At 44.3% G+C, this 27607-nt stretch overlaps 2 protein-coding genes across 3 annotated transcripts in view; one reads left to right on the top strand and one right to left on the bottom strand.

Annotated features, from left to right (window-relative positions):
• The first annotated feature begins 524 nt into the window (after nucleotides 1-524).
• Nucleotides 525-7684, top strand: selenon (selenoprotein N). Its single transcript, XM_055862724.1, has 12 exons — nucleotides 525-1017; nucleotides 2189-2306; nucleotides 2425-2555; nucleotides 2861-3073; nucleotides 3328-3452; nucleotides 3538-3675; nucleotides 3846-3927; nucleotides 4783-4971; nucleotides 5136-5241; nucleotides 5516-5628; nucleotides 5968-6069; nucleotides 6271-7684. Exons 1-12 carry the CDS (start codon nucleotides 796-798, stop codon nucleotides 6436-6438), a joined length of 1707 nt encoding a protein of 568 aa, XP_055718699.1. The 5' UTR covers nucleotides 525-795; the 3' UTR covers nucleotides 6439-7684.
• LOC129811430 (nuclear receptor coactivator 7-like) overlaps nucleotides 6973-27607 on the bottom strand; it is a 29644-nt gene continuing 9009 nt past the window's right edge. For both annotated transcript variants that reach the window (XM_055862721.1, XM_055862723.1), the window contains exons 5-16: nucleotides 25659-25769; nucleotides 24898-25071; nucleotides 24104-24235; nucleotides 19425-19609; nucleotides 17484-17896; nucleotides 17174-17336; nucleotides 16761-16947; nucleotides 16202-16318; nucleotides 12655-12807; nucleotides 12220-12315; nucleotides 11652-11725; nucleotides 6973-8485 (exon numbers count right to left, since the gene is read on the bottom strand). In XM_055862721.1, coding sequence (XP_055718696.1) covers nucleotides 8350-8485; nucleotides 11652-11725; nucleotides 12220-12315; nucleotides 12655-12807; nucleotides 16202-16318; nucleotides 16761-16947; nucleotides 17174-17336; nucleotides 17484-17896; nucleotides 19425-19609; nucleotides 24104-24235; nucleotides 24898-25071; nucleotides 25659-25769 — 1941 coding nt within the window. In that variant the 3' untranslated portion in view covers nucleotides 6973-8349. The remainder of the gene's footprint in view (nucleotides 8486-11651; nucleotides 11726-12219; nucleotides 12316-12654; nucleotides 12808-16201; nucleotides 16319-16760; nucleotides 16948-17173; nucleotides 17337-17483; nucleotides 17897-19424; nucleotides 19610-24103; nucleotides 24236-24897; nucleotides 25072-25658; nucleotides 25770-27607) is intronic.

Here is a 27607-nt window from a genome sequence, read left to right as displayed (position 1 = left end):
CATGTCGAAGCTGATTGATATTTCAGTGTTAATGAAGATAAATATATTCTAATATATTCGGAATCCAGCAACTTATTTTTTTATATCGACAATTTGTTTTTATATAACAAAATCAGATTTTTGATGGCGATAATTTAATTATTTTTCCATTGAATCCTATGGGGAATTATTGATATCCAGAATGTATCACAACCGGCCGTGATTGGAAGTCCCATAGGGCGGCGCACAATTGGCCCAGCATCGTCCGGGTTTGGCCGGTGCGCCGCCCTAAGAATTTGTTCTTACTGACTTGCCTAGTTAAATAAAGGTTATATAATTCGAATTATTGATATTGATAAAATCATTTATTGATATACATTTTTGAATGATTGATATCAAAACATACAATTATAGATACTTTTTTATATGAATATATGTTCAAACGGCTTTCCAATCATCCAATGTTCTCTGGCAAGTCCTACATATTATTATGATTATGATGAACCAAGCAGATATTCCAGCGAATAACAAAATAGCACACTGGCCCTTTAATGCTGTCTTGCCCCTCAGGGAATGTATTCGATGAATGGAGAAGAAGAGATGTGGAAAATGAGACTATCAAGACATGGATGTCGATACATATATAGCTAGCTGTTGGTTGCAACAGAGTAGCGATCGGGAAGTCGCGGATAGTTCTACCGAGTAGAGTACATTTTAACCGTAATTGGTAGCTGTATTTCCAATAGATAAAGGTACTTTGCGCTGATTGTCTTTCTAGAGAGCATGCCTGCGTTTGTGTAGGGGCGAGAGAAGGGAATGGCCGCGGACGTGGATAAAAGAATCCCGGAGGACAAGAAAGCTAGTTTGGGGGAGGATGAGCGTCTGGACAAATCTCAAGGCGGTGAACGACTGGCGCCTGGCAGGTCCAAGCGATCTTGGATCATTGGAGCAATGTCAACATTGCTTATGTTCATTATTGTTCCCCTTCTTGCCTTTGGTTATACATATTATCAGGACTCACAGCTACTTAAACGTCATGTAAGTTCAACATCTGTATCCATGTTTTACTCATATTTTTCAGCAGACGTCTTTAGTTCTGCATCTGAATTGACTGCAGTGGTGTAAAGTACTTAAGTAAAAATATTATAAAGTACCCCCCCAAAAACGACTTTAGTAGTATTTATACTTTACTATTTATATTTTTGCCTACATTTACTAAACAACATTCTTAAAGAAAATAATGTACTTTTTATTCCATACATTTTCCCTGACACCCCAAAAGTACTCGTTACATTTTGATAGGAAAATGGTCCAATTCACAGTTATCAAGAGAACGTCTCTGATCATCCCTACAGCCTTTGATCTGGCGGACTCACTAAACACAATTTAAAAATTCCATTTACTTTTGATACTTAAGTACATTTAAAACCAAATCTTTTCGACTTTTACTCAATTAGTATTTTACTGGGTGACTTATTTTAGTCATTTTCTATTAAAGTATCATTACTTTTACTCAAGTATGAAAATTCTGTACTTTTTCCACAACTGATTGACTGTGATATAAAACATGAATTACCTTTTGAAATTATCGCAAAGAGTGCATTTTCTCTGCCAAGTCTTGTGCTGATGGCAGTTATTTTTCTTCTTAACTGTTAAAAGTTATTCATAGTATTTGAAATCATGGGGCTTATTTTATTTGACATTAGAAATTGAACACATACCTTGCATGCCACGTATTGTCTTTGTGGGATCAAACACTTTAACTTTTTTTTTTTTTACCCAAAATCGTTTTATTAGGGGGTTGGATGTCTGCCACAGCTGGTCCCACAATCAACACCCCACTTACAGAAGTAGTTGTCTGGCTCACAAGTTGTTCTCCTTCTTCCATCCATTGAGCTAACATAAGAGAGCACGCAGTCAGTGTATTTTTGTGTAGAAGGGCCTCAAGGTTACAACATTCTTTTGGGAAACTAATCCCGTCACTTCCTTGGCATGTTTAATTTCACGTACACTCATTTGATAAACTGATATATTTGAAGCTGCTTTCTTTATCCAAAACAATGTTTTAAAAATTGTAGTGTGCTTAGAGGTTTGTGTTAAAAAGGTTCACTCTGATCTGTCCCAGACATTGTCCAGGAATGTCACTGGAGCGTGAGAACTGACACAGTGAGACACAATAAGGAGCTCTTATTGTGTGTTCCTCCAACAGGAAGTGGCCTTGAAAGCACTGGGTACCGAGGGCCTCTTTCTCTTCTCCTCCTTGGACACAGACCATGACCTGTACCTTAGTCCTGAGGAGTTCAAACTCGTCGCAGAGAAACTCACAGGTTCACCACCAGCCTTCTTATGCACCCTAACACATTCAAATCCAAAATACTCCATCCCCACAAACCCAACATGAATACACAGTCATTGGTTTGTAACCTTTTGCCTGCCTCCCTGCAGGGATCTCACCTCCAGCAGATTTTGAGGAGGAAGTGACCCATGACCCCAATGGAGAGACCCTAACCCTGGAGGCCAAGATGCGGCCTCTGCAGCTTGACACAATGACGAAGAGCAAGGACGGCTTCCTTGGGGTAATAAGAGACCAGCCCAACACTCACGTTATAATGACAGTGATGTCTTACCTTACCTGTGATTTACACTGAATTATAAGCTGGGTGGTTTGAATAGAGCATAGATAACACTCTACCTTGTAAACATTTTACTGCTTTCGAAGCTGTGTCTCTGAGTGGATTTGAAAGATGACCTACCAGTAAGTTGCTTTTATAAAAGGACTTATGGTGATAAATTACAGAAAAGGGAGAAAAAGGTTCAAATAGACAGTCCAAGGCTTAGCAGAGAAAGCCTCAGATATCACAATTAGTCTCCGCCTCTCCAGGTTACTCATAGTTCCCTGAGTGGGCTGCGTTCCTGGCAGAGTCCTGCTGTGCCCTCCATGTCCTTCTCTGCCAGCCAGTTCAGGGCCTTCCTGCCCCCCAAAAACAAAGGGGAAGTGGGGGACACCTGGTGGGTCATTCAGAGTGAGCTCAACATCTTCACTGGGTACCTGCCAAACAATCGCTACCACCCTCCTGCACCACGAGGAAAAGAGGTACGGTTTTAGGAAGTGACTGTATCTGATCTTTTATATTCAGTTTGACTTTAACTGTCTAATACACTTGTTCATCACTCAAACTCTTGGCGACGATTATATATACATCTTTGGCGAAAACCAAGTGTTACTTTGACTATGAGATGATATTACAGCATAGTCTGTCAAGTGTTATCAGTAGAAAACGTAAAATGTCACAACTTGGTTGAAGGAAATACATGAACCTAGCAGTGACTGTATTTGTATCCCCACAGGTTCTCATTCACTCCCTGCTAAGTATGTTCCACCCACGGCCATTCATCAAGTCCCGTTTTGCCCCTCAGGGAACAGTGGCCTGCATCCGAGCCGCCAGTGACTTTTATCTGGACATTGTCTTCAGGTGAGGGAACTCTGAGATACCTCATCAAGCCTAGTCCATTGAGTTTACAACTAGTTACCATGTTATTACCCCTGTACCTCCACAGGATCCATGCAGAGTTCCAGCTCAATGATGTCCCAGACTTCCCCTTCTGGTTCACCCCGGGCCAGTTCACTGGCAACATCATCCTCTCCCGGGACTCATCCCATGTCCGACAGTTCACCCTCTACGTCCCCAACGACAGGTCAGTGAATAGCATGGTTGACTCTGTTATTGATAACCAGAATTACCTCTGTAGTCTACAGACTATGTGTCTTATCCATTCAGAGTAGACCTTTAGGATTATAGTAATGCTACTGATATATCCGTAAGTGAATGTAAGATGGCAGACACTGACTTCTCCCGGTCTCACAGGACTCTGAATGTGGACATGGAGTGGCTCTATGGAGCCACTGAGAACAGTAATATGGAGGTGGACATTGGATACCTGCCACAGGTAGGTTACTGTGCCTTGTCATGCTATGGCATACCAACATTTGATTTGGTGTAATGTGACATAGTAGGATGTGTTGTATTTGTTATGGGGATCTCTGTGGGTGTTTTGTCAATATGCATACTACCGTGCTCCGAGCACGGGACTGTCAGAGCATAAGTCCAAATCAAAGTATGCGACACGGAGCACAGAGGGCACTTCTCGGATGCATACTCCATTTGTACATATTTTGAAGCATGCATCGACGCAAGCTTCAGCGGAAAGTATGCACAGAAATGACACAACCATGTAAAAAACAACTCAAAATATCTTGAAATCGATGGCAGAGAATATTTTAGCTGATGCAAGAGAAAATAAACTCCGACTTCGGAATGAAATGGTGCCCATTCACATCTCATATGTTGCATGACAACAATATTTTATCTTGATACATTAATAAATACACACTGTGTTAATTGTGGCATGTGCATAGATCTCAAGGCCATAGTAAGTAAATATGGCTAACAGGCTAGCTAGCTACCCACAAAAAATTGACAGCTAGTCATCTACCTTGCATAACAATAGTTGTACGTCGTTGCCTGTTAAACTACCTAGCTGATAATTATGAAGTAAAACGTTGGCTTTGTAGGACTCTTGTTTCGTCTCTATTGCCAATGTCCTGGCTGGAGGCAAGTTCAGTGAATGGGGAGGTGCAGCGTGAGGTAATACAGTCAGGGGCGTGCGAGTGCTTCTCAAATGGAATGTTTTATGCGTTCTCCACACTCTCGTACTCAAGAGAACGTCCTCGGAGAATGCACTCGTAGCATGAGTGTGGAGCACGGTAGTATTCATATTAAGAAACGCTGTGTGTGTTGTCAGATGGAGCTGCGGGCCGCTGGTCCATCCACGCCCTCCTTCATCCAGGATGAGGAGGGGAATATTATCGATAGCCGAGGGGGAGGCAGCGACCCTGTCCAGTTTGTCTTCGAGGACATCCACTGGACGTCTGAGCTCAGCCGTGAGGAGGCTGCTCGCCGCCTCGAGGTCACCTTCTACCCCTTCAAGAAGGTACGGCTCAAAACGCATGTTCAGTTTTGTCCCATCTATTTAGGGGATTGTTCTAGTCACCTTTGAACTTCGGTCAGAACTTGGTAGTCCCCAAGCTCTCTCAGAAATAACTTGAGACTCCACACCATTGTGATGATGTACATCTCTTCTTCCATTGTCCACAGGTGTCATACCTGCCCTTCTCGGAGGCCTTTCAGCGAGCGCAGGAAGAGAGCAAGCTGGTGCACTCCATCCTCCTCTGGGGGGCACTAGATGACCAATCCTGCTGAGGTGAGACAGTTCACCTGTGACACTGTGCTCTATGAAGATAATAAGGATTATAATCCACCTTAGTGTTCATTTATGGCCATTTTAATTGATGAACTTATAAAGTATATCCTGGACCTGGGAGTCAAGGGGTGTCATCTTGTGGGGGTTGAAGTGAGTGACTAAGGGAAAGACATCCAGTTAAAGCAGCATAGCCTTACCTTTTCGAGCACTGAATATTACAATGTCTTTAGCTTTGCATCTGACATTTTTGCTTCCTCCAAACACATTGTCACAGGTTCTGGGCGGACTCTCCGGGAGACAGTCCTGGAAAGTTCGCCCGTCCTGGCCCTGCTCAACCAGAGCTTCGTCAGCAGCTGGTCCCTGGTCAAAGAGCTTGAGGACATGCAGGTGAGTGAGAGGCCCATATTGCTCAGCCCAGCCGGTAGGCAGTTTAATCGAATGACAGACTCATTGTAATGGAATGGATAGAAAGGTGTAAAACATGGAAACTATGTATTTGTTCCATTCCAGATATTACAATGAGCCCATCCTTTGATTTAAAGTGACACCAGCCACCACTGGCTCATCAAGGTTCAAGCCTAAAATAATGATACCACTTTAAATGGATAGTGTTCATTACTAAATCAAAGTTTATCTCAAGTGACCTAATGTTGAACATATTCCACACCATCTGTTGTCTGTTTTGATTGATGTGGTGGTAATGTATCCTAATAATCTTAATCTCAGGCTAACGAGCAGAACCCGGTTGAGAGTCAGAGGGCCCGCCTACACCTGGAGAAGTACAACTTTCCAGTAGAAATGATGGTGGCGCTGCCCAACGGCACTATCGTAAGTCCTTACAGTTCCATCATGTTTCCATCTCAACATCCCAGTTGTTTATCAACAACCTTTAAGTGGATACTTCAATTTGTTGATTCTGGGCATTGCTAAATAACCAGCCAACAAATTTAAAAAAAGGTTTGGAGGAAATGACAACAGCTTATGGAGGGTTGAAAATGACTTGAATCTCTAATGACTTAAATTATCTAGGTTCACCACATCAATGCTAACTACTTCCTGGACCAGACGTCCATGAAGCCGGAGGAGGAAGCTGCCACATTTAGCTTCTCTGGGGGGTTCGAGGACCCATCCACTGCCACGTACATCAACTTCCTCAAAGAGGGTCTGGAGAAAGCCAAGGAGCACCTGGCACAGTAAAGACGAACGGTGGTCAAAAGTGTGTGTAAAAACTAGAGTAATTCCTCTGTGAAGGATAATGATCAAAGAAAAAGTTAACTTGTGTGTAGGGATCAGATTCCTACAGTGCTGGCAGCTGTTCAGGTTGTTTTACTAGCATCCAACATGATCAGTATTACAACAACCTCTTCAAACGACAGTGGCCGCGATACCAGTTGAGCCCTTCTGAAGACATATGCTTTAGACAACTTAAAAAAAAAATATATATAACTAAACTCAATACTCAAGTTGGTAGATGTTCTTTCAAGTTAACATGCTTCTAATCCCATTCCATATAATCACTAATGTTGCTGTTACTTACCAACTATTTTAAAGTACAATGTTCAGGGTCGGAACAGTGGCCAGGTTTCGAACATTGCTTTGGCCTCACCCACTAGTGGCTAATTCATTTGACTTATTTATGCCTTCTGTTATCATGTGATAACAGTGAGTGAAATTTGCTTTGCTCAAACTTTTCTTTATATCTACATTTTCATATCAAAACAGACTGCACCATAATGCATTATTCTGTTTTATTGGTTATATCTCGCAATATGCAAAGAACCACACGTTTTATTTCTGTTGGAGGGGCAGGGCAGGTCAAGTCGTTCCCTCTAGAGTTTCAGCAGTTTGTGACGGCCTTGCCTGAAAGTCCAAAGTTGGCTGGGTATGGCCTGATGTCATTGCTAAAGCTTCTGCAGGCAACACCCCTGCTCTGTTCCCCTGAGGTTGCCAACAGCTGTCATGGAAACCTGGAAACAAAGCTGTATGGTGGCAAAATGTGTAATGTAATACTTTTGTTTTTTAAATATTTTTTTAATGAAAGCCAACAGTCTTATGTTGACTGACTAGTTATTTCTTGACCATGAGATCAGAACTTAAGGGGTGAAAGTGACTACACCAAACATTATCTAAAAAATGAACTTAGAGGCAAGAAGAAGTTAATCATTGTGGATTCTACCACGTGTACATGTGATAAACTTTGAAATGGGTCATACATTAGGAAAGTGTTCTGTTTCTCCATCAGCCTCTTAAGTGCTGCAATGTAGGCAGCACATTTAGCCATTGCAAAGGTGAGTCATCCACTTGAAATATGCTTTTTGACTGACAGTGGAAAATTGTCTGCAAAAAATAAAAATTGATCTTTACTAAAAAGTAGTCTTGAGTGAGCTTGCGCTTAACACTGGATGAAACCAACGTGTATCAGATAAAGATGTTAAAACATTAATTACCATTCGTGTTGTACTGTGTGAACATTGATCCAAGTAAATCTTAGGTTGTATGTGGGTAACATGAAACATTTCTAAAGATACTAAGTTAAGACCCCCTACCCCCCCCCAGTTCATATAAGTTTGTCCATATGCAACAAGGGGTAGTAATTTCAGTTCCTCCAATTAATGAATTCATTAATTTTAAACTATGGTGCCAGAATAACAGTGCGAGTGGTGCTGGGGTGGAAATGCAGGCTTTCACATGCAGGCAGGCCTTTAGATGGGGAGATCCATTGTTAGAAGGACATGTGAATTCCACCATAGAACAACAGTATCCACAATGCAGTCACCTGAAAGTGAGGACCATACCAACCTGTGGAAGGAGTGGAGGGGCTGCAACAGGACAAGTCTTCCAATGCAGTGAGGCTACAATCTCTGTCCCAAACCACCAATACCCCTCCACGTAACAGTTTGGTCCACGTTCAGAATATTCACAGTTGAGTTTCCAGCCCAAAACCACACAATTAAGTCAAAATAGTCAGGTACATTCAACAACTTATTGTACTAGAGTATATGGTTTCTAGAGTCCTGTTCTAGAATGGTTTTAGAGTCCTGTTTAATGCAGTGATTGGACAGCCAGAGAGAGTCAGTATGTGTTGCTAGGCGAGGTGAGTTCATGTCTTCACCAGAATGTCCACACCTCCAGCTCCATGACGTGGAAGTCGTCTCTTTCCGAGAGGCAACAGTTGTTGAAGGTGTAACAGGGGCTACTCCTGCCCAGGTACAGCATCTCATCCAGCCACAGGCCAAAGTGACCACTGGGGAAGAGAGAGCGATACAAACTCAGTTCCTTGTTCATTGCTTTAGAATAAAGTGATGTGTTTTCCTAAACATAGACACATACTGTATATACACACACAAAAGTATGTGGACACCCCTTCAAATGACTGGATTTGGCAATTTCAGCCACACCCGTTGCTGACAGGTGTATAAAATCGAGTACACAGCCATGCAATCTCCAATGACAAACATTGGCAATAGAATGGCCTTACTGAAGAGCTCAGTGACTTTCAACTTGGCATCGTCATGGGATGCTACCTTTCCAAAAAGTCAGTTTGTCAAATTTCTGCCCTGCAAGTGCTATTATTGTGAAGTGGAAATGGTAGGCCACACAAGTCACAGAACGGGACCGCCGAGTGCTGAAGCATGTAAAAATCGTCTGTCCTCGGTTGCAACACTCATTACAGAGTTCCATACTGCCTCCGGAAGCAACATCAGCACAAGAACTGTTTGTCGGGAGCTTCAAGAAATGGGTTTCCATGGCCGAGCAGCCGCACACAAGCCTAATGCCTCGGTCACATCGACAGCGTCATTGCATTTTGGTACTCCAGAAGTACATTCATTTCCAATGGAACGCTGCGTTTGCCTTGCAGAATTGCGTTGCAGTGTCAGTGCGTTCTGTGTGGGGCATACGTTGGATTTATTGAACATACAGTTTAAGTCGGAAGTTTACATACACTTAGGTTGAAGTCATTAACTCGTTTTTCAACCACTACACACATTTCTTGTTAACAAACTATAGTTTTGGCAAGTCGGTTAGGACATCTACTTTGTGCAGGACAAGTAATTTTTTCTGTAAAACATTTGCTTACAGACAGATTATTTCACTGTATCACAATTCCAGTGGGTCAGAAGTTTACATACACTAAGTTGACTGTGCCTTTAAACAGCTTGGAAAATTCCAGAAAATGACGTCATGGCTCCAACTCTTCTGATGGGCTAATTGACATCATTTGAGTCAATTGGAGGTGTACCTGTGGATGTATTTCAAGGCCTACCTTCAAACTCAGTACCTCTTTGCTTGACATCATGGGAAAAAGCCAAGACCTCAGAAAAAAAATTGTAAACCTCCACAAGTCTGGTTCATCCTTGGGAGTAATTTCCAAACACCTGAAGGTACCACGTTCATCTGTACAAACAATAGTACGCAAGTATAAACCATGGGAACATGCAGCCGTCATACCGCTCAGAAAGGAGACGCATTCTGTCTCCTAGAGATGAACGTACTTTGGTGCGAAAAGTGCAAATCAATCCCAGAACAACAGCAAAGGACCTTGTGAAGATGCTGTAGGAAACAGGTACAAAAGTATCTATATCCACAGTAAAACAAGTTCTATATCGACATAACCTGAAAGGCCGCTCAGCAAGGAAGAAGCTAATGCTTTGCAACTGCACATGGGGCCAAAGATCGTACTTTTTGGAGAAATGTCCTCTGGTCTGATGAAACTGTTTGGCCATAATGACCATTATGTTTGGAGGAAAAAGGGGGAGGCTTGCAAGCCGAAGAACACCGTCCCAACCGTGAAGAACGGAGGTGGCAGCATCATGTTGTGGGGTGCTTTGCTGCAGGAGGGACTGGTGCACTTCACAAAATAGATGGCATCATGAGGGAGGAAAATGATGTGGATATATTGAAGCAACATCTCAAGACATCAGTCAGGAAGTTAAAGCTTGGACGCAAATGGGTCTTCCAAGTGGACAATGACCCCAAGCATTCTTCCAACGTTGTGGCAAAATGGCTTCAGGACAACAAAGTCAAGGTATTGGAGTGGCCATCACAAAGCCCTGACCTCAATCGTATAGAACATTTGTGAACAGAACTGAAAAAGTGTGTGCGAGCAAGGATGCCTACAAACGTGACTCAGTTACACCAGCTCTGTCAGGAGGAATTGGCCAAAATTCACCCAATTTATTGTGGGAAGCTTGTGGAAGGCTACCCGAAACATTTGACCCAAGTTAAAGGCAATGCTACCAAATACTAATTGAGTGTATGTTAACTTCTGACCCACTGGGAATGTGATGAAAGAAATAAAAGCTGAAGTAAATCATTCTCTCTACTATTATTCTGACATTTCACATTCTTAAAATAAAGTGGTGATCCTAACTGACCTAAGACAGGGAATTTTTACGCAGATTAAATGTCAGGAATTGTGAAAACTGAGTTTAAATGTATTTGGCTTAAGTGTATGTAAAATGTTTTCGTCAAACTGTATGCGTAGATGGCTTGACCGAAATGGTAGCAGAAGGTGAATGTTTAACTTTTGTTGCACACATATCCAGATGATGCTGCATACCATTTTGCACAAAAACACTGTCGGTGTGATCAATGCGTAAGATCACCATGCGCAACGCCAAACGTCGGCTGGAGTGGTGTAAAGCTCGCCACCATTGGACTCTGGAGCAGTGGAGTGATGAATCACGCTTCACCATCTGGCGGTCCGATGGACAAATCTGGGTTTGGCAGATGCCAGTAGAAAGCTAGTTGCCCCAATGCATAGTGCCAACTGTAAAGTTTGGTGTAGGAGGAATAATGTTCTGGGGCTGTTTTTCATGGTTCGGGCTAGGCCCCTTAGTTCCAGTGAGGGGAAATCTTAACACTACAGCATACAATGACATTCAAGATTGTATGAATGTGCTTCAATTTTTGTGGCAACAGTTTGGGGATGCCCTTTCCTGTGTCAGCATGACAATGCCCCTGTGCACAAAGCGAGGTCCATACAGAAATGGTTTGTTGAGATCAGTGTGGAAGAACTTGACTGGCCTGCACAGAGCCCTGACCTCAACCCCATCGAACACCTTTGGGGGGAATTGGAACGCAGACTGTATGCCAGGCCTAATTGCCCAACATCAGTGCCGACCTCACTAATGCTCTTGTGGCTGAATGGAAGCAAGTCCCTGCAGCAATTTTCCAACATCTAGTGGATTGCCTTCCCAGAAGAGTGGAGGCTGTTATAGCAGCGAAGGACCAACTCCATATTAATCCCCCATGATTTTGGAATGAGATGTTTGACGAGCAGGTGTCCACATACTTTTGGTCAGGTAGTTTAGCTGTAGCACCAACATGCAGTAAATGTCAAGCAAACAGAAATAACATCAGCATCAAGAAAACCTAAGACATATTGGTATGACTCGGAGTGACCCCACCTTCCTCCTCCGATAGCAAAAGAGTCCAGGTCTCCCTTTATGAAGAAGGAGTTTTCTCCGGTCCATTTGAAACACTGTGGGACGTGACAAGGACAAAGTCAGTATAGGATAGCAACACAGGAGTACCCCTCTGTGCTTATGAATGACCTTGCCCTTCTGTAATGCTATGCATATACAGTACACTATTGATAGCAATGAGTTCCTACACGTTGTTTGTGCATAAAAAAGCAGAAAGGTACCTTTTTCTTAATCCACATTCATGTACTAATCGTTTACGTGACGTTGATGTGAATAGTAATTTGGTTGCTATGGAAACTCCTGCAATATTATGTCAGCAAGATTTACAACAAACAGTATCGTCTTTTCAGTTAGTTTGGCAAAACAACAATTCTGCACCTATACCTTAAAAAGCCACATTTCAGATTAGAACATGTGGGAAAGAATTGTATGGCATTGGTTGTGAGTGTAGTGTATGCGTCATAGTGCGTGTGTGTCATAAGGTGTGTGTGTGGGTGAGCCATAGTGTGTGTCATAGTGTGTGTGTGTGTATGTGTGTGTCTTGGCTGACCTTGAAGCGAGGAAGCAGCATGAAGAGGAATGTCTCTCCTGTGCCGTAGAAGGTCTCACTCGGCCTCAGAGGGTGAGAGAGGAAGCTCCCAAACACCTGGGGCACAGAGAAACAAACCTACCATTAACCAAAATACAACTCTCTGGTAACCAAACGAGACAGAGTTCATAAAATGGGGGACTTCATAGGTGACCACAACGAACTCTGTGGCTCCTGGAAAATCGTTATGTTATTCAAACTAACCCCACAGTAGTCTTGACCTGTGGGTGTCCAAGTTAATAGTGCAAATGAAATGAAAAGCAGGTAGTCTATGGCACACATTCTGTGTAATCTCTAACACCGAAGTCAGATAGATATTCAAAATATGGTGCGTGGAACATTAGGGGTGTCGTTTGTAACGTGAAAATAACAAATACGAGTATATAAAAAGGACACCTGATTAAGTGAGTCCTTGATGACCATGAGTACAGGCGAGTCGCTGCCTTTCAGCCTCCGGTAGAGGGACTTGAGGCTGGAGCCGTGACGAGACGTGCTGTAAGCCAGCTGCCACGTGTGGCCCACTGTCCTGGGTGGCAGTTCCACTGAGAGCTGGAGAAAGACGGACGGATGGAGAAGGAGAAAGAGTGGCGGGAGAGTGAGAGAGAGACGGAAGGGGCAAAAAGATAGGAGAATATACACTTATTACAAGTATAAAATGAGCAGAAAAGAAAGTGAAAGGGAGATAGTTGGTATCTAAGTGAATGAGACTGGCAACAATAAGCAACTTGCAGAGCCGACCTGCAGGTCTCATTAGCTAATGTATTGGTTCAAAGTGATCACAGCACTGCTCTGCTTAATTATTTTTTTATCTAACCTTTATTTACCTCGGCTAGTCAGTTAAGAACAAATTCTTATTTACAACGAAGGCCTACCCCGGCCAAACCCTAACCTGGTTGACTCTGGGCCAAGTGAAGTAAAAAAAAAAAAGTGATTTTCCTGTGTCCTGAGTGTACAAAACATCAGGAAAACCTTCTATTGAGTAGCACCCCCTCTTCTTAGAACTAGGGGGCGACATTTTCACTTTTGGATGAATTTGTGCCCAAATTAAACGGCCTCGTACTCTGTCCTAGATCATATGATATGCATATTATTATTACTATTGGATAGAAAACACTCTGAAGTTTCTAAAACTGTTTGAATAATATCTGTCAGTAAAACAGAACTCATATGGCAGGCAAACTTCCAAACAGGAAGTGAAAATTCTGAAATGGGTCGCTGTGAAAGGCATCGCCAATTCAATTGTCTTATATTTATGGATCTGTATGCACTTCATACGCCTTCCACTCGATGTCAACAGGCAGTAGAACGTGGAATGAAGCGTTTAGCCTGATGTGGGACCGAATGAGAGCCTTTGGAGTGACAGGTCAGGCAGATTGCCAGTACTTGGCCGTGCACATTGGGAATGTCATGTCTTTGTCTGCACTGCGTTAGATAGACATGAAGAAATTCTCCGTTTGGGACGTTATTGGATATATATGAGAAAAACATGCTGAAGATTGATTCTCAACTGAGTATGACCAGTTTATTCGACTTTTAATATCACTTTTGAAGTTTTCGTTCATTGCGCAAATGTGTATGGACACGTGAGCTACACATGCTAGCCAAAGTTGCTAATTCGACAGAAGTAATGGACATTATAAAACAAAACAACGATTTATTGTGGAACTAGGATTCCTGGCACTGCATTCTGATGAAAGTTCATCAAAGGTAAGGGAATATTTATGATGTTATTTCGTATTTCTGTTGACTCTGTTGACTCCAACATGGCGGAGAATGGCTGAGCGCTGTCTCAGACTATTGCATGCTGTGCTTTTTACTAAAGTTATTTTTTAAATCTAACACAGCGGTTGCATTAAGAACCAGTGTATCTTTAATTATATGTTAAACATGTATCTTTCATCAAAGTTTATGATGAGTATTTCTATTGAGTAGCACCCCCTTTTGCCCTCAGAGCGGCCTCAACTCTACAAGGTGTCGAAAGCATTCCACTGGGATACTGGTCAATATGGACTTCAATGCTTCCCACAGTTGTGTCCAGTTGGCTGGCTGTCCTTTGGGTGGTGGGCCATTCTTGATACAAACGAGAAACTGTTGAGCGTTACAAACTCAGCAGAGTTGCAGTTACTGACACACTCAAACAGGTGCGCCTGGCATCTACTATCATACCCTGTTCAAAGGCACTTAAATCTTTTGTCTTGCCTTTTCACCCTCTGAAAATTATGATTATGCTCTTTTAGTGTAAGAACTGTTTGAAAAGACCGCTTAAAATTGCTAATTGCTGCCTATTGTGGTGGGATGGAGTTTTGGCCTGCCTGGTGACATCACCAGAAGGTAAATTAGATAATAGATAATGTCCCCTCTATGCTGCACTCGTGTGTGACCGGGTATCTATTCCAGGACTGCCACACAGAAGAAATGCCAGGCCGCGCTGAGACGCAAAAGATTAAAATTCACAGAGTTCGCCCCATGAGGTTTGTGCTATATAGATCAATGTTTTTTCTGTGATCGAATCAACGTTATATCAGCCCCTAGTCAATGCAACAAACCAAACCAAATCTAACTTTGCAAGATTGAGTCTATGATTTTGTTGTAGGCAGAGCTAGAGCGCAACGGAGTAGAATTCTATTGGCGGGGGTAGACCACAAGCAGTCTTTCAATCACCTCCTTTCAATCACCTGAGTGAATGAGCTTTTCAGATCAGTTCAGATCAGAGTGCATATCAGTGGATATTCTTTGCTAGTTAGCGAGTTATAACCCCAGTTATAGATAAGTATAGGTCAGCAATGGGGAGTTACTGCATCCTACGAGAGCACAAAATGTGTACTCTATATTTCAAGCTGTCTTTGAAAGACCAGTCCGGTAAAAAGCTCTTGTATTTTGAGACAGGCTTGAATATGCAAATGAGCCAATATGCAGAGGGTTAGTCTACATTGTTTTATTCTCTGTATGGTAATAATAATTATTTTGTAAAGTGGTTTGGCCCATGGTGTTACAGGCCCTTCATAATGTAAAACCCTTTTTAAAATCAAAAGCTATGTTGTGAGATTTGCTCCATTGGTTTTGTTGGTAGGCCAACAATATACTCAAATAGCTACAATACTGTGTAAAACTGTAAGGGTACAGCCTCAGTGTTCACCGTAAATGCACGCCGGAAGTTGCACATAATTCCCACAATGTTCAAGTTTCCACTCACACAAGACCTACAATTTTCTCAGTGCCTCAAAAAAATTATAGGGAACATTGTTAATAGACACAATAATACAATAGAGTTCCAAACCCCTCTGTCAATAACAGTTCATTTTCAGTTTGCCTCTCCCCACTCAGAACACTCCTAGTAAACTTCTTGCTTAAAAATTGCTCTTTGCTAAGAAGCTATATGTTTATTTTTGACAATTTTAATTAACAACAATCACAGTAAGGCACTTAATTGTTACCCAGAAATAATATGATGGAGATAAAAATGGCTATATTGGACCTTTATACCTGATCCCTTCCTACTTGACCCTCCATCGTGAAACGTGGCCACAGTAGAGGTTTTGAATATTTTCAGTACTCAGCACGAAGGTTCAGTAAATGAATGGCACTGTGTTTGACTGAAGGCCAGTGCTGCTCAAGGGAGCCTGAGGCAGAAGTAGGAAAGTTGGGTTAAGTCTCAGACTCTGGATTTAACTTTAAACCCAGACCAGTCAACGCATTTGTGGAACTAGAGGCAAGAAGAGTAACGTGCGCAATTTCTTCTATATGTGTGGCGCTGGCCAGCGACACGTCATGAGAAGCAGTCATTAATTTCCCATTTGGGATTAATTAAGTATTTGTCTCTCCTTCTTATCCAAGAATGGATGAGATCTGTGAATGATCTTCGATTGTGAATTTGTGTGTGATTAGACGAGACAAGAGTGTGTGTTTTGTGAAGTTCTGTCTATGAATATGTGCTCACACTCACCTCTCTGACAAGCGATGCGTCTAAGATGCGACTCTGGGCTACGATCTCACACAGTCCCTCTGGATCTTTGTCCATGTCCAGAGGTAGTCTCCCTCTACCATCCTCCACTGTCACCAGCTGCAACACAAGACATGCAACCTAGTTATAAACCCATTCAAATCCCATTGTCGCCAAAACTTGACACACACACGTCAAACAATAACCCCTGACCCCACCTAAACACTAATCAAACTTTTAAACATTTGCCCAAACTTTCCCAGGCCATGGTGTGCACAAGGGCCTTTACTTAATGCTATAGTCAAAAGCAATTTATTGCTGTTTACCTGTATGTCCACATCAGGCACTCCAGCCTTTCTTTATGACTCTCCTCAAAGACTCTAAAATACAGACTTACTTCCCAGTCAGCCCCAGTAAAATCCAGACTTATCTCCCAGTCCTCCCCAGTAAAATCCAGACTTACTTCCCAATCCTCCCAAGTAAAATACAGATTTACCTCCCAGTCCTCCCCAGTCTAAAAGCCAGACTTACCTCCCAGTCCTCCCCAGTAAAATAGACTTACCTCCCAGTCCTCCCCAGTCCGCCCATGGTTCTTGGACACCTCTTGTTCTTCTTCCTTCTCCTTCTCCTCCTCCTCTTCTCTGTCTTCAACCAGTACAAACTCCTCCTCGTCGCCCTCCTCCGACCCTCCCTCCAGCATGCACAGACCAGGCCTCCAGTGGTTCATGTAGGCGTACAGCTCATCTGAGCTACAGGCAACAAGACACGACAGACTTTTGATTAACTTCTTGAACTTGAAGCCTCTACATTCCTCAGCATTCAACAGCATTTCAAATCGCTACAGGAGACATGTTAAACTTGATGTTAATGTTAGACATTGTCAGTGTGAGGCGTTAATGTTCACAGAATCTAAACAGAATGTTAATGTTAAACTAAAACAGTCTGTTTCTGTGGCTCCAGACTGCAGACGGTTACCTCTCCTGGGAGAAGGCGAACCAGGAGTCCCTCCGGGGTAAGGTTTTGTTTGTCCCCAGCAGCAAGCCTGCAGCCACACCTTTCTTCTTCCCAGTGGATTGCTGGAGTCTCAGCCTGACGAACATCAGACCTCCAGAAGTTCCTGAAGACAGTCTAGAGGGGCCTGGAGAAGAGGGAGGGGGAGAATGAGGGAGAGAGAATGAGAGAAAGGTGGAAAGAGAGAGGGGGAAGGATGGAGAAAAATTAACTAAACAGTACTCCTTGGGATAAAACCATGATATAAACCTATTGACTTGATTCCTTTCCTTACCTGGTGTCTGATTCCTCACAGACTGCTGCTTCTTCGTCCCCTCTCTGTCCACCAGCTCCATCCTCACTTTATTCCCTGTCCCTGCTGCCTCTTGTCCTCCACACCAGGTGGCAGCACTGCTCAACACGGATCCTCCCACAGTCCTGGATGACTGCACAACCAGCTCTTCCAGCGGACTACCCTTCCCCTCCAACTGCCACTCAGCCATGTCACTGCTCCTCTCCTCCTCAGAGAACCCCTGGACCAGGCTCAGAGCCAGGGCAGACCTCAGCTCCGATGTAGCAGCAGACAACAGTGCTGGGACAGTCTCCCCCTTGTGGTGTGGAGGGCTAGTGCTTCTTCGCCTCCCACCCTGCCCGAGCATCTTGACAGTTTTGGAGCCAGTTTTCTGTATGTTTTTAGTTCCTTTCCACCTAGTAACAGGTTAAAGAATAATTTTTAAGCCTCGAGACAATTGAGACATGGTGTGTCATTCAGAGGGTGAATGGGCAAGACAAAATGAATGGGGAGTGTGCAACTCAATATTAGGAAGGTGTTCCTAATGTTTAGTATACTCAGTGTATGTTGCATGTTTTGCAATATCTGACCCAGCAAACATTCCTTGACACCATAGATGTCCAAGGGCCAATTTCATTGGCTATGATAGACAGGAGAGGGACAAGGCCAAGTGCATCATAGAGGACCCTACACACAATCTTGCCAAATGTTTTGAACTACTGCCCTCTGGAAGGAGATACAAGGTCCAGGACAGATGTAGGATGCTGAACAGTGGGCCACATGTAGGCTGCTGAACAGTGGGCCATGGGACAGATGTAGGATGCTGAACAGTGGTCCTATAACATATTTAGGATGCTGAACAGTGGTCCTAGGACAGATGTAGGCTGCTGAACAGTGGGCCATGGGACAGCTGTAGGATGCTGAACAGTGGTCCTATAACATATTTAGGATGCTGAACAGTGGTCCTAGGACAGATGTAGGATGCTGAACAGTGGGCCATATGTAGGCTGCTGAACAGTGGGCCATGGGACAGCTGTAGGATGCTGAACAGTGGTCCTACAACATATTTAGGATGCTGAACAGTGGTCCTAGGACAGATGTAGGATGCTGAACAGTGGTCCTAGGACAGATGTAGGATGCTGAACAGTGGTCCTAGGACAGATGTAGGATGCTGAACAGTGGTCCTAGGACAGATGTAGGCCCAATACACGGTCGGACAGTAGACAGCATAAACTGAATAATGATGTGTGCATTAATAATTATCTTTCCAGTGTTTCCCATTTTCAATGTATTGTAGTATATTGCTTTCTTGTGTATCTGTATGCTGGCTTCACAAAATTTATTTCCATGTAAATGGACAATAAAGTATATTGTATCGTATCATATACCCCATTTCCACTGCTAGATATTAGAGATTATACAGTATTTAAAGCTGCAATATGTTAACTTTTTGGGAGACCTGACCAAATTCACATAGAAATGTGAGTTATAGATTTGTCATTCTCATCGAAAGAAAGTCGAAGAAGTGGTAGATCTGTTCTATCTGAGCTATTTCTATGCGAGCTATTTCTGTGTGTGCTATTTCTATGCTTCCTGTTCTTAAGTTTCGTTTTTGTGTCTTTCACTTTTGTACACCAGCTTCAAACAGCTGAAAATACAATATTTTGGGTTACTGAAAATATATTTCACAGCGGTTTAGATGGTACAATGATTCTCTACATTGCTTGTTTGTAACAAACTAAAAATGTCAGAGACCCACACTACACAAGTCAGAGTGCGTATTCGAGATACACCAATTTAACACAGGTCTGCGCAGAATATAGGATCATAATAGTGACCTCATAAGTTAAACGCCATCCAAGGCATTGTGAAGATATGTTGATCTGTGCAGAGCTACACCAAATCGGTGTGCCTTGAACGTGCACATAGCCATTTAGTGCTGACCTGTGTGTGGAGGAGTTGAAGTGCACGTGGGAGATGTCAGAGTAGAAGGAGACCGAGGCCAGGCTGTCCACTGAGCAGGACAGCAGGTACTCCTCACAGCCGTGCTCTATCACCAACGGGTGAGTCTTACACGGGTCAAAGAACATCTTATTGGACGTCACCAGCAAGATACCAGAAACCACACCCTGGTGAGAGAGAGAGAGAGACGGGTGAGAGAGGTGAGTATGTGAAGAAAGAGAGGTGAGAGATGAGATAGATGAGCGGGAGGTGAGAGATGTGAGCAGGTATTTTATTAGGATCCCCATTAGCTGTTTCTGAAGCAGCAGATACTCTTCCTGGGATCCACACAAAACACAACATAATACAGAACATCAATAGACAAGAACAGCTCAAAGATTGAACTACAAACATTTTAAATAAGAACAATAGAACCAAAAGAGGTTCTACGGACAGTTGCATACATACATAAGTACATATACACAGTGTACAAAACATTAGGAACACTGTCCTAATATTGAGTTACATCCCCCCCATTGTTCCCTCAGAACAGCCTCAGTTCGTCGGGGCATGGACTCTACAAGGTGTCGAAAGCTTTCCATAGGGATACTGGCCAATGTGGACTTCAATGCTTCCTACAGTTGTGTCAAGTTGACATGATGTCCTTTGGGTGATGGGCCATTTTTGATACACACTGGAAACTGTTGAGCGTGAAAAACACAGCAGCGTTGCAGGTCTTGACACACTTAAACCGGTGCGCCTGGCACCTACTACCACACCTCGTTCAAAGGCTCTTACATTTTTTTGGTCTTGCCATTCACCCTCTGAATGACAATTGTCTCAAGGCTTAAAAATCCTTCATTAACCTGTCTCCTACACTTCATCTACACTGATTGAAGTGGATTTATCAAGTGACATCAATAAGGGATCATAGCTTTCACCCGGATTCACCTGGTCAGTTTATGTCATTGGAAAGTGTTCTTAATGTTTTGTACACTCAGTGTACATATGCAAACGAGTTATTTAGGTCAGATAGATAGGGGAGAGGCGCTGTATTAGTTATCGTGCTGTTTGCTGAGTAATTTGAGATGGAAGGGAGTTCCATGTGATCATGGCTGTATATAATACTGTGCTTGCTACGCCACTGCTTATAAACTCAGCAAAAAAAGAAACATCCTCTCACTGTTAACTGCGTTTATTTTCAGCAAACTTAAGGTGTACATATTTGTATGAACATAACAAGATTCAACAACTGAGACATAAACTGAACATGTTCCACATACATGTGACGGACAGAAATCGAATAATGTGTCCCTGAACAAAGGAGGGGGTCAAAATCAAAAGTAACAGTCAGTATCTGGTGTGGCCACCAGCTGCATTAAGTACTGCAGTGCATCTCCTCCTCATGGACTGCACCAGATTTGCCAGTTGCTGTGAGATGTTACCCCACTCTTCCACCAAGGCACCTGCAAGTTCCCGGACATTTCTGGGGGGAATGGCGCTAGCCCTCACCCTCCGATCCAACAGGTCCCAGACATGTGCAATGGGATTGAGATCGGGGCTCTTCGCTGGCCATGGCAGAACACTGACATTCCTGTCTTGCAGGAAATCACGCACAGAACGAGCAGTATGGCTGGTGGCATTGTCATGCTGGAGGGTCATGTCAGGATGAGCCTGCAGGAAGGGTACCACATGAGGGAGGAGGATGTCTTCCCTGTAACGCAAGCTTTGAGATTGCCTGCAATGACATCAACTTGTTTGGTCGACTGTGGTGTTAAAAATGCTGAGTATCTCTACAACAATTGAATGAATATGCCTTGACCTTGACAATTTACAGTCTAAGGTGACATGCTAGTGATAGATGATTAGAGGGCTTTGTGAAATGCCACACTTTAAATGTTTTCCATTAGAGAAGCTTCCATTCAATAAAACCCTCTGGGTTCTATTGGATAGATAGCTCTCAACGCATAATATGGTCGAGGATGTAAAGGCATAGCACATATGTTTTTCTAATAACAGATTATGGTCAATAATATCAAAGACTGCAATGAAGTCTAACAGTACAGCTCCAACAATCTTCTTATTACCAATTTCAAAGTCAGAGAAATACAGTAGCATTGTATCTGGTCCACAAAGAAAATCTCCCAACAGTTTGCTAAGAGCCGGCAGCAAGTGATTGGCCGGCTGACAGAACTAGTAAAGGGCGCTTTACCATTCTTGGGTAGCGGAATGACTTCCGCTTCCTTCCAGGTCTGAGGACAAAGACTTTCCTCTAGGCTCAGATTTAAAGATATGAGTTAGGAGTGGCTATAGAGTCAGCTACCATCCTCAGTAGCTTTCCATCTATGTTGTTAATGCCAGGAGGTGAGAGAGGTGTGTGGGTGGTGAGAGAGGTATGGGTGGTGAGAGGTGAAAGAGGTGAGTGGGTGGTGAGAGAGGTGAGTGGGTGGTGAGAGAGGTGAGTGGGTAGTGAGAGAGGTGAGTGGGTGGTGAGAGAGGTGAGTGGGTGGTGAGAGAGGTGAGTGGGTAGTGAGAGAGGTGAGTGGGTGGTGAGAGAGGTGAGTGGGTAGTGAGAGAGGTGAGTGGGTGGTGAGAGAGGTGAGTGGGTAGTGAGAGAGGTGAGTGGGTGGTGAGAGAGGTGAGTGGGTGGTGAGAGAGGTGAATGGGTGGTGAGAGAGGTGAATGGGTGGTGAGAGAGGTGAATGGGTGGTGAGAGAGGTGAATGGGTGGTGAGAGAGGTGAGTGGGTGGTGAGAGAGGTGAATGGGTGGTGAGAGAGGTGAGTGGGTGGTGAGAGAGGTGAGTGGGTGGTGAGAGAGGTGAATGGGTGGTGAGAGAGGTGAGTGAGTGGTGAGAGAGGTGAGTGGGTGGTGAGAGAGGTGAGTGGGTGGTGAGAGAGGTGAGTGGGTGGTGAGAGAGGTGAGTGGGTAGTGAGAGAGGTGAGTGGGTAGTGAGAGAGGTGAGTGGGTGGTGAGAGAGGTGAGTGGGTAGTGAGAGAGGTGAGTGGGTGGTGAGAGAGGTGAATGGGTAGTGAGAGAGGTGAGTGGGTGGTGAGAGAGGTGAATGGGTGGTGAGAGAAGTGAGTGGGTGGTGAGAGGTGAAAGAGGTGAGTGGGTGGTGAGAGAGGTGAGTGGGTGGTGAGAGAGGTGAGTGGGTAGTGAGAGAGGTGAATGGGTGGTGAGAGAAGTGAGTGGGTGGTGAGAGAAGTGAGTGGGTGGTGAGAGAAGTGAGTGGGTGGTGAGAGAGGTGAATGGGTGGTGAGAGAAGTGAGTGGGTAGTGAGAGAGGTGAGTGGGTGGTGAGAGAGGTGAATGGGTGGTGAGAGAAGTGAGTGGGTGGTGAGAGAAGTGAGTGGGTGGTGAGAGAAGTGAGTGGGTGGTGAGAGAGGTGAGTGGGTGGTGAGAGAGGTGAGTGGGTGGTGAGAGAGGTGAGTGGGTGGTGAGAGAGGTGGGTGGGTGGTGAGAGAGGTGAGTGGGTGGTGAGAGAGGTGAGTGGGTGGTGAGAGAGGTGAGTGGGTGGTGAGAGAGGTGAGTGGGTGGTGAGAGAGGTGAGTGGGTGGTGAGAGAGGTGAGTGGGTGGTGAGAGAGGTGAGTGGGTGGTGAGAGAGGTGAGTGGGTGGTGAGAGAGGTGAGTGGGTGGTGAGAGAGGTGAGTGGGTAGTGAGAGAGGTGAGTGGGTGGTGAGAGAGGTGAGTGGGTGGTGAGAGAGGTGAATGGGTGGTGAGAGAGGTGAGTGGGTAGTGAGAGAGGTGAGTGGGTGGTGAGAGAGGTGAGTGGGTGGTGAGAGAGGTGAGTGGGTGGTGAGAGAGGTGAGTGGGTGGTGAGAGAGGTGAGTGGGTGGTGAGAGAGGTGAGTGGGTAGTGAGAGAGGTGAGTGGGTGGTGAGAGAAGTGAGTGGGTGGTGAGAGAGGTGAATGGGTGGTGAGAGAGGTGAGTGGGTGGTGAGAGAGGTGAGTGGGTAGTGAGAGAGGTGAGTGGGTGGTGAGAGAAGTGAGTGGGTGGTGAGAGAGGTGAGTGGGTGGTGAGAGAGGTGAGTGGGTGGTGAGAGAGGTGAGTGGGTAGTGAGAGAGGTGAGTGGGTGGTGAGAGAGGTGAATGGGTGGTGAGAGAGGTGAGTGGGTGGTGAGAGAGGTGAGTGGGTAGTGAGAGAGGTGAGTGGGTGGTGAGAGAAGTGAGTGGGTGGTGAGAGAAGTGAGTGGGTGGTGAGAGAGGTGAGTGGGTGGTGAGAGAGGTGAGTGGGTGGTGAGAGAGGTGAGTGGGTGGTGAGAGAGGTGAGTGGGTGGTGAGAGAGGTGAGTGGGTGGGTGGTGAGAGAGGTGAGTGAGTGGTGAGAGAAGTGAGTGGGTGGTGAGAGAAGTGAGTGGGTGGTGAGAGAGGTGAGTGGGTGGTGAGAGAAGTGAGTGGGTGGTGAGAGAGGTGAGTGGGTGGTGAGAGAAGTGAGTGGGTGGTGAGAGAGGTGAATGGGTGGTGAGAGAGGTGAATGGGTGGTGAGAGAGGTGAGTGGGTGGTGAGAGAGGTGAGTGGGTGGTGAGAGAGGTGAGTGGGTGGTGAGAGAGGTGAGTGGGTGGTGAGAGAGGTGAGTGGGTGGTGAGAGAGGTGAATGGGTGGTGAGAGAGGTGAGTGGGTGGTGAGACAGAGGTCAGCAAGAGGTTAGAGAGGAGTGGGCGTGAATGACTCGTCTCCACCCACCTTGCGGTCAGTGATGTAGCGGCAGAAGAGCTTGAGGTACGGCATTGCCGCTGTTCCCTCTCTCAGGGAACACTCAGGTGGGAGGGCCAGTAGGCAGAGCTGTCCATCAGGCATTGGCACCGCCTCCACATCCTATGAGAATCAAAGCAAGCACAGTTTTTGTTTTTAAACACAGCAGAGGAAATTCAATTTTTTAAAGTCTAGTGGCGCAGCGGTCTAAGGCATTGCATCTCAGTACGAGAGGCGTCACTACAGAACCTGGCTTGATCCCGGGCTGTATCCCAACCGGCCGTGATCGTGAGTCTCATAGGGCGGTGCACAATTGGCCCAGCGTCGTCCAGGGGAGGGTTTGGCCAGGGAAGGCCATCATTGTAAAATAATAATTTGTTCTTAACTGACTTGCCTAGTTAAATAAAGGTTAAATAAATGTAAATAAAAGTTAACAATGTTTAAAGAAGGCATTATCCACTCGTTAAAACAGTGCTTTACATTGAAAGCTAACTAAGCAGCTTCCAAAAGAACAGCATTTGAAGAAACAATCAATCATTGCCATTAGCTAAAAGTTTTTCCAGTCCTGCATTGACTCTTGTTCTATTGAACAATTTCAGCTCTGCTAAGCTAGTTTAGCCTCTCTTAACAAGAACAGGCAGGTTCACCACACCAAAAGAAATAACATACTCCATTAAAGGCCTGACATGACACAGAAAAACATGGTTAAATCATTTAAAAACATTGTTAAATTTACTTCCTCTTCGGTGTGGATTGTGGAATAAATTCATCCACATTGTCCTTACCAGTAACTTGTCATACTCTGCGTCCGGTGACGGGGAGTGAGGGCTGGGTGATGGGGCCGGAGAAAGCCCTGGGTCAGTGTCCAACTCTGGCTCCAGCCTGAGGTCGGGGTCAGGGTGCGTCGCCACGGGAGATGAGCCTTGGCCAGAGCCTTTACTCTTGGGAACGCGGAGGTGCTTCAAAATGGAAGAGCGGAGAAACATCACAACACAGAACAACAAACTCAAGCACTTCTGTTAATAATACTCTGCCAAGTCTAGGACCTACCACTTCCTCTTTCTAACTGAACTTTACATCTGCGGTCTCATCTGTAGCCTACTGGAGTGGGGGGATGGACGCTTGATTGGTAACCATGCAAATAGGTTTTCCCAGAATGCCATGTGGTGAAGGCTATGCTCTGTTACTCATTTTGCATGTCAAATCCATAGTGGAAGGGACAAACAAAACAGCAACATATAATGTCACTACTGACTTTTGATCATTATACTGGAAGAAAAACACACGTATGGAAATAAAAGATGACAATGTACACATTTTGTCCATTCCTCTCGAAATGGTATGAAGCTGATCATACCCGCAGGCCTGCAATTAGTGTGTCAGGTCTCCTCACCGTGAGATGTGACAGAAATAACCTGTCACATCTCACGGTGAGGAGAACGTTCAGAATGCTGATACAATGACAGAAGATTCCAATGTCATATACTGTATGTATGCATGTATGTAGCATCTGATAAGGTTGGGAACCATGGTGACGTCTTCTTACCTGCCGGGAGATGAGGGAGGAGGAGGTGGAGAGATGCCTGTTCAGCTTGGTCTGATCTCCCAGGCTACTGTACTGGGAGGTGACACTGAACACAGTGTCTTCATGGTGGGCCTGTGAGTACACACATAGTGCAGAAATCCACGTAGGTACTCCAATATGAAAATAAAATCAGACCAAATAATACCAATCTCTTCCATTAATTTGAGATTGAGGCCTACTTATTTTCCGAACGCTTATTAGCTGGATCTACACCTATGATTACAGACACAGGAGATAGGGCTCCTGCCCTATGAGGTGTTCCGGCTCACACAAGTCAAGGCTTGTGTAAGGCTACTTACTACTACACCTATCATTACAGATTACTGAACACCACTGCTGGGTCGGTAGGTAGGTAGGTGTTGTCTTGCTGAAGCACCACAGCCCCCTGACAAGCCCAATAATGTCATGCGAATCCTCCATCCGCTGCCTCCCACACAACACAACCAAAACTCAGCTATTGACAGATGGGGCAGACAGGGGCGCAACTTTCACTGGGGACGGGGGTACATGGGGGTACCCCCACCATATTCTAAAATTGAATTTTTTATTATTGCAGTTATATCATTGCACTGGGATACAAAAACGCGGCTTCAGTGTGCTTTAGGACCATGCGGATGCCTCAGAGTGGTCGGGTAGGCTGTTTGGCGGTTACAGCCAGCTAGATTTAGGACCGCGCAGACACCACAGAGCGTGCAGACAGGCTGTGTGAAGGCATAGCTTCTGACCAGCACAGTGCTACTTTCTGTAGATGCTGTCTGTGTGTTGTAAAAGTTGTAAAAGCAAGCAGAGAAAAAACTGGCTACTCTATTTGACTGATGTAGCTGGCTAGGTAACTTCTGTTTGACTTAACAAAAAAAAAGTGTTTATTCCCAGTGCTGAGCTAGTAGTGTAACTGACATGTAACGTTAGCTAATTAATTCATCCCCTCTCGACTAAACTTCTGTCTGAAGAGAATGAACTAGCTAGGTGGTAGCTACCATGGACAGTTCAGCTCTCGCCTCTAGCTAGGTTCAATAGAAGAAAATTAACTTGGCTAGTTTTTGCCAGTTGATGTACCATTAGAGCCAGCCAAAACTTGGCTAAGGTTAGCTAGCTCACTAACTTTAGGTATTCGTTTTGCTTCAATCACATCAGATCTGAATCAAACAATGAAACCTGCGGCAAAACAATGAAAGACTGATATTCTGACGATTTTTGACAGCGCACTGAGTTTTTTTTTGTCAGTATAGCAACGTAACGTTATTGATCTGTCAGTTTCCCTAGCTAATTCCCTACTTTTCACACTGACACGGTATAAACATATCTATAGACTACACTGTCATGGTGCACAGTAAGTACACAACACAATATTGATGATGAATGGATACAGATATGCCTGAATGCCCAGTCACGTTCATATCATCTCAGACATAAATTACTGCAGTTTCAGACCGTCCATAGAACATACTATATGCCATTGAAACTGAATTACATGCACTCCGAAATGTAATTCCACTCAGAAATAAAATTCCTGTGCCGGAGGTGTAAAACACAAAAGGGGACACATTGACATTATTTGATGGTCTTGTGAAGGCTCACAAGATCAGCATGTCTACAGATTCTCCCTTCTCCCTGTTTTTGTTTGCTTGGAAATGTTGATACTGAAGACTGTTATCAGAAGAACCTAGCATTTATAGCAGGTAAGAAATGCATTGCCATTAATTGGAAGGTTGGTTATACTCCCACAATATCACAATGGATGGCAGAAATATCAAGTAATGTATCACTAGATTTGATTTATTACTAGACTAATAAGGGTACATTGTGCAACTCATAAAGTCTGGGTGCCTTAAATGGAATAGCCTACTGTATGACAAAAGGGGTCTGTATTGAAAACATGACATTTTCTAAGTCGAGCAGTCGCAAATAGA

This window comes from Salvelinus fontinalis, chromosome 15 (genome assembly GCF_029448725.1).
Source record: "Salvelinus fontinalis isolate EN_2023a chromosome 15, ASM2944872v1, whole genome shotgun sequence".
NCBI classification, from domain to species: domain Eukaryota; kingdom Metazoa; phylum Chordata; class Actinopteri; order Salmoniformes; family Salmonidae; genus Salvelinus; species Salvelinus fontinalis.
This window is presented reverse-complemented; position numbering and strand designations above follow the sequence as displayed.